Source organism: Dipteris shenzhenensis, chromosome 8, assembly GCF_047967505.1.
Source record: "Dipteris shenzhenensis isolate YYH24624 ecotype China chromosome 8, Dip_SZ_1.0, whole genome shotgun sequence".
Classification (NCBI taxonomy): domain Eukaryota; kingdom Viridiplantae; phylum Streptophyta; class Polypodiopsida; order Gleicheniales; family Dipteridaceae; genus Dipteris; species Dipteris shenzhenensis.
Window position 1 is genome coordinate 34,060,617 of NC_141603.1, and position 4,248 is coordinate 34,064,864.

General features: G+C 40.0%; 1 protein-coding gene across 1 annotated transcript; it reads right to left on the minus strand.

Annotated features, from left to right (window-relative positions):
- Window positions 1-1,501: 1,501 nt before the first annotated feature.
- LOC147899413 (uncharacterized) lies at window positions 1,502-2,829 on the minus strand. The gene is made up of 2 exons (XM_087377803.1): window positions 1,749-2,829; window positions 1,502-1,700 (listed from the first exon to the last, which is right to left on the minus strand). The coding sequence occupies exon 1, from the start codon at window positions 2,791-2,793 to the stop codon at window positions 1,858-1,860; it is 936 nt and encodes a 311-aa protein (XP_087233929.1). The 5' UTR covers window positions 2,794-2,829; the 3' UTR covers window positions 1,502-1,700; window positions 1,749-1,857.
- Between the last annotated feature and the right edge of the window lie 1,419 nt (window positions 2,830-4,248).

Sequence of the window (4,248 nt, forward strand, 5' to 3'; positions counted from 1 at the left end):
AGAGAGAGAGAAGAGAGAGAGAGAGAGAGAGAGAGAGAGAGAGAGAGAGAGAGAGAGAGAGAGAGAGTATATTTCATATTATATACTATCTAATATACATTATAATATATATATATATATATGTATGTATGTATGTATGTATAAAGACAAAGAGAGACTACTTTAAAAATATGTATATTTAAATATAAATATAAATATATATTGGTTTTTAAATAGATAAATAAACAAATATATATGTATATAAACATAAATTTATATACATAGATATTTATTAATTTTACTTTATAATTATATACACATTTATATCTATATATATAATATTTACATTCTTTACATTCTCCCTTCAAATTTAAGATCCTTTAAAAGGATCACATGGGTTGCGTCCATGTGTGGCCAAGGGTAGAATCGTCAATGAATGAGCAAATCCATCTCCCATTTAATACAATTTATAGTTATGCAAAGCTTGCATACAAGTAAGAGCTCATACCGGTACAATTGATATTTGTGGAAGTTGAACTGAGTCATAGTGGTCATTCAAGCCACCCTTTGGTAGTGGCATTGCAACTGACTATGTGCTTTCCGTAGAGTCTTGGCTACATGTGTAGCCTTTGAAGGTCAATCTGAGGTGCATTCATAAGAATCGAAGGTCTAGACAACTCCCATTAGTGTGTCTTCTTGGTCTAGCATGATCATGGGTTGTTACAAGCAAGACGAGGATGTGTTGGCTTTGGATTTGTATGCTTGGATGTCATGGTAAGGCATGCAACAGTATAGCCTTGCATGATGGAAGAGGGGAAGCAAGTTTAAAGGAAGTTTAGGAAATAACTCTAAAGCTTTAAAGATTGGCTTTGAGTTTGATTTTTCTGTGGGAACCACTTTGGTGGACATGTTCACAAAATGTGGGAGCATTACAAGTCTTTAATTAACGTGCTTACATGGAGTACAATGATCTTGGGGTATGTCAAACAAGAAGAAAGCGAGGAAGCCTTGGGCTTTTATGTGCGAATGTAGAAGCAAGGTCTGTCGCCAAGTAGCTTTACCTTTGTTGCCATCTTGAAAGCATGTGGCAACACAAGTTTGGATGCCATTCTCAAATTAGCAAGGTTGCTTTTGAGATCCCATGTTGAGACCCAATGGAGCGGGTCTCTAGCTCGTCGTAGACGGGTCAGGTTACTCACTCGTCTATACAATGGCAGGTTGCACTTCTATAAGTATCTACGTGGCTGGGAAATGGTCATTGGTTTGTTGAGTAGCACCTTCGACGACATATTTTTTGCGCCTTTGATCCTTTAAAAAGTGGAACTATACTACGATACTAGACTGTAACCTTATGAGTGTGCGAATTTAAGCTGAATGATGCGAAATGCGGTTCGTCGTGGAAAATATTTTGTTTAAGTAATCCTTAGCCGCTTTCCCGTCATTTTCCAGTTGTGGTTTGTACTCCGTGATCGGGAGCTGAAGCAAATCGATCAAAAGTATAATAACCAGAGTCAGGTCGCATGAGCTCCAGTACACAACAATTGACTTTTATTACAATTATTTCTGTCCAGGGTTTAACGTAGCACTCCCATCCTAATGGATGCAGATGTCCCACCCTGATGGGCGTATAATACGTACAAGGATGGCATGTAAAAGTCCCACAATATGTACAAGATGTCTGTATACTGTGCAGTCTAGCAGCGGGAAATACTTTAGACGTGCTACAACTATTTCCATCAGTTTATCGCCTCGTATAAAAGTCCTAATACTGTACACCAAACCAGGAGTTTGCTGAATGGCACAATCTTTTTTCTACAGAATATTCACATAGTTACAGCAGTAGCTTTTTGCAGTATACGGCTGTAGAATTTGATCGTCTCACGCTCCCTCACTTTCGAAGCCGTACCTCCGTCTGCATGAGTCCTGCCTTTGCAGCCATAGATTTCTCCGAAAGTTAAGAATGAAGGCATCTGCTCTGCGATTGAGTTCTTCCCGACCGATTTCGTCGTCGCTAGATTCGGCCTCTCCAATATACACCTGATTGTCTTCACGTTCACAAATCTTATCCAGCTGCTCATCCGGATGCCCAGCCGCGTTCCTACCTTCAGTAACGACAGCCTGTGGTACCACCTTACGTGAAGGATCTTCCATTGGAGGCAGATCATCATAATAAGGGAGTCCTTTCTGGATGATGAATACCACAGCTGTTGTGTTATCTCCACTAAGGGCAGCATGTACTTTATCATTGGCCGCCGAGAATTTCTCTTGCTCTTCAGAAGATAGAATCAGTCGAGATGTATTCTCCAAGCTGAGATCTTTCGTGAAAAGCCTCTGCCGCTCCTGCCGAACGATTTCTTCTAACGCACTGAGATTCGTAACAACCCTTATTTTAGCACTAGCATGCGCCCCTCGCAGAGCGTGCTCAACGGACTCAAACACTGGAAAAGCCGCGCTGAGGACGGAGGACTTCACGACTATATTGGTCAAGATAACGAGATTAAGGAGAATACACAAGTGGGGAGAAGCCAGCAAATGGTAGATCATCTTGCAAGGTAAGCGAGGCCAGAAGATGTTGTAGGACAAGAATCGGCAGGCAGCGAGGGCGTAGCGGCGGAAGGAAGGAAACAAAGCCATGAGGTTGAAGCTAATATTTAACAAGAAGATGGCGCGTCTACGGCTCCAAGCAGCAAGGACAAGGGATTGAAGCGTGCTATATACAAGGGATGGGAAGTCCATCGGGGAGGGAAATGGAAGGAAGGATCGTGAAGGAGCTATGGAGGATGGCTGATGGAAGTTGGCGAGTGCAGGACTCATTTGAAGGCTAACAGCATGCAGGAGAAGCTCACAAGTGTTGTGCTCTTGCAAGAGCACAATAGTTGTGGGCAGGTTCTAGTCAATGGGTTTCCGAAATGGGGACGAAAAAGAGTCGGAAAAAGTCGGAGCTCGTTTGTTCATTCTCTGGTCAAGAGGAAGTTTCGTAGCACATCCTACAACTATTGTGTCACAACTAGCAATAGTGCTCCTATGCGTCACAACTAGCAATAGTGCTACTATTGTGACACAATTGTCACAATAGTGCTACTATTGTTACAATTACATCACAACTGGTATCACACAGATAGCTGTTACGTAATTGTAGCAATAGTGCTACAATTACGTCACATCCAGAATTGACAATTAGTGCTACTATTGTGACACAATTGTCACAATAGTGCTACTATTGTTACAATTACATCACAACTGGTATCACACAGATAGCTGTTACGTAATTGTAGCAATAGTGCTACAATTACGTCACATCCAGAATTGACATAATTACAATTATGTCAATTCTGGATGTGACGTAATTGTAGCACTATTGCTACAATTACGTAACAGCTATCTGTGTGATACCAGTTGTGATGTAATTGTAACAATAGTAGCACTATTGTGACAATTGTGTCACAATAGTAGCACTATTGCTAGTTGTGACGCATAGGAGCACTATTGCTAGTTGTGACACAATAGTTGTGGGCTTCTTCTGACCACATCCTAGGATGTGCTACAAAACTTCCTTTCGGAAACCCATTGACTAGAACCTGCCCATTCCAAGTCAACCTCACGTGCACTCCAATCTTGGTCTTAATACTGTTTCACAATAGAGATTTTCACCACTTTTTGAGCTGCAATTCCCATGTATTAAAAAGCTTGAATATTATTATCCAATTGCATATAGAAGTCAATCATAAACGATGTTAATATATATTGAAGTACATGAATACATATATTATAATATAGATATCCACACAATTGTGTGGGAGGATAGGTGGCATGCTAAATCAATTGGAGAAAATATATTACGTGCAATGGGATACATCAAGATCTCAAGAGAAGGATCACACATGAATTGTCTACATAGCAAAGAACACTTAGTCAAGCCTCTCTCTCTCTCTCTCTCTCTCTTTGTCTGTGTGTGTCCCCCACAATGGGGACATTTACAAAACCATCTCTAGAACTTTTTACTACCTTTTGGTACTAACTAACCATAAAGATACATGGATGGTTTTAGACTAAAATAGCCTAATCTTCTTTCCTTTTTCTAAAGGAGTCTATGTAGTAGCCTTCAAGAGTATTTCTTATAGTGGTTTTTCATAATATATGAAGAGTAGCTATCTTTTTCATGTATTTTAAGGTAGCTTTTATTCAAGGTAATTATTCCATCTAATGTATAGCCACTTTATAGATCACCATACAATAGGAGTCATATGCATTATCAAAGGACATGGTTAT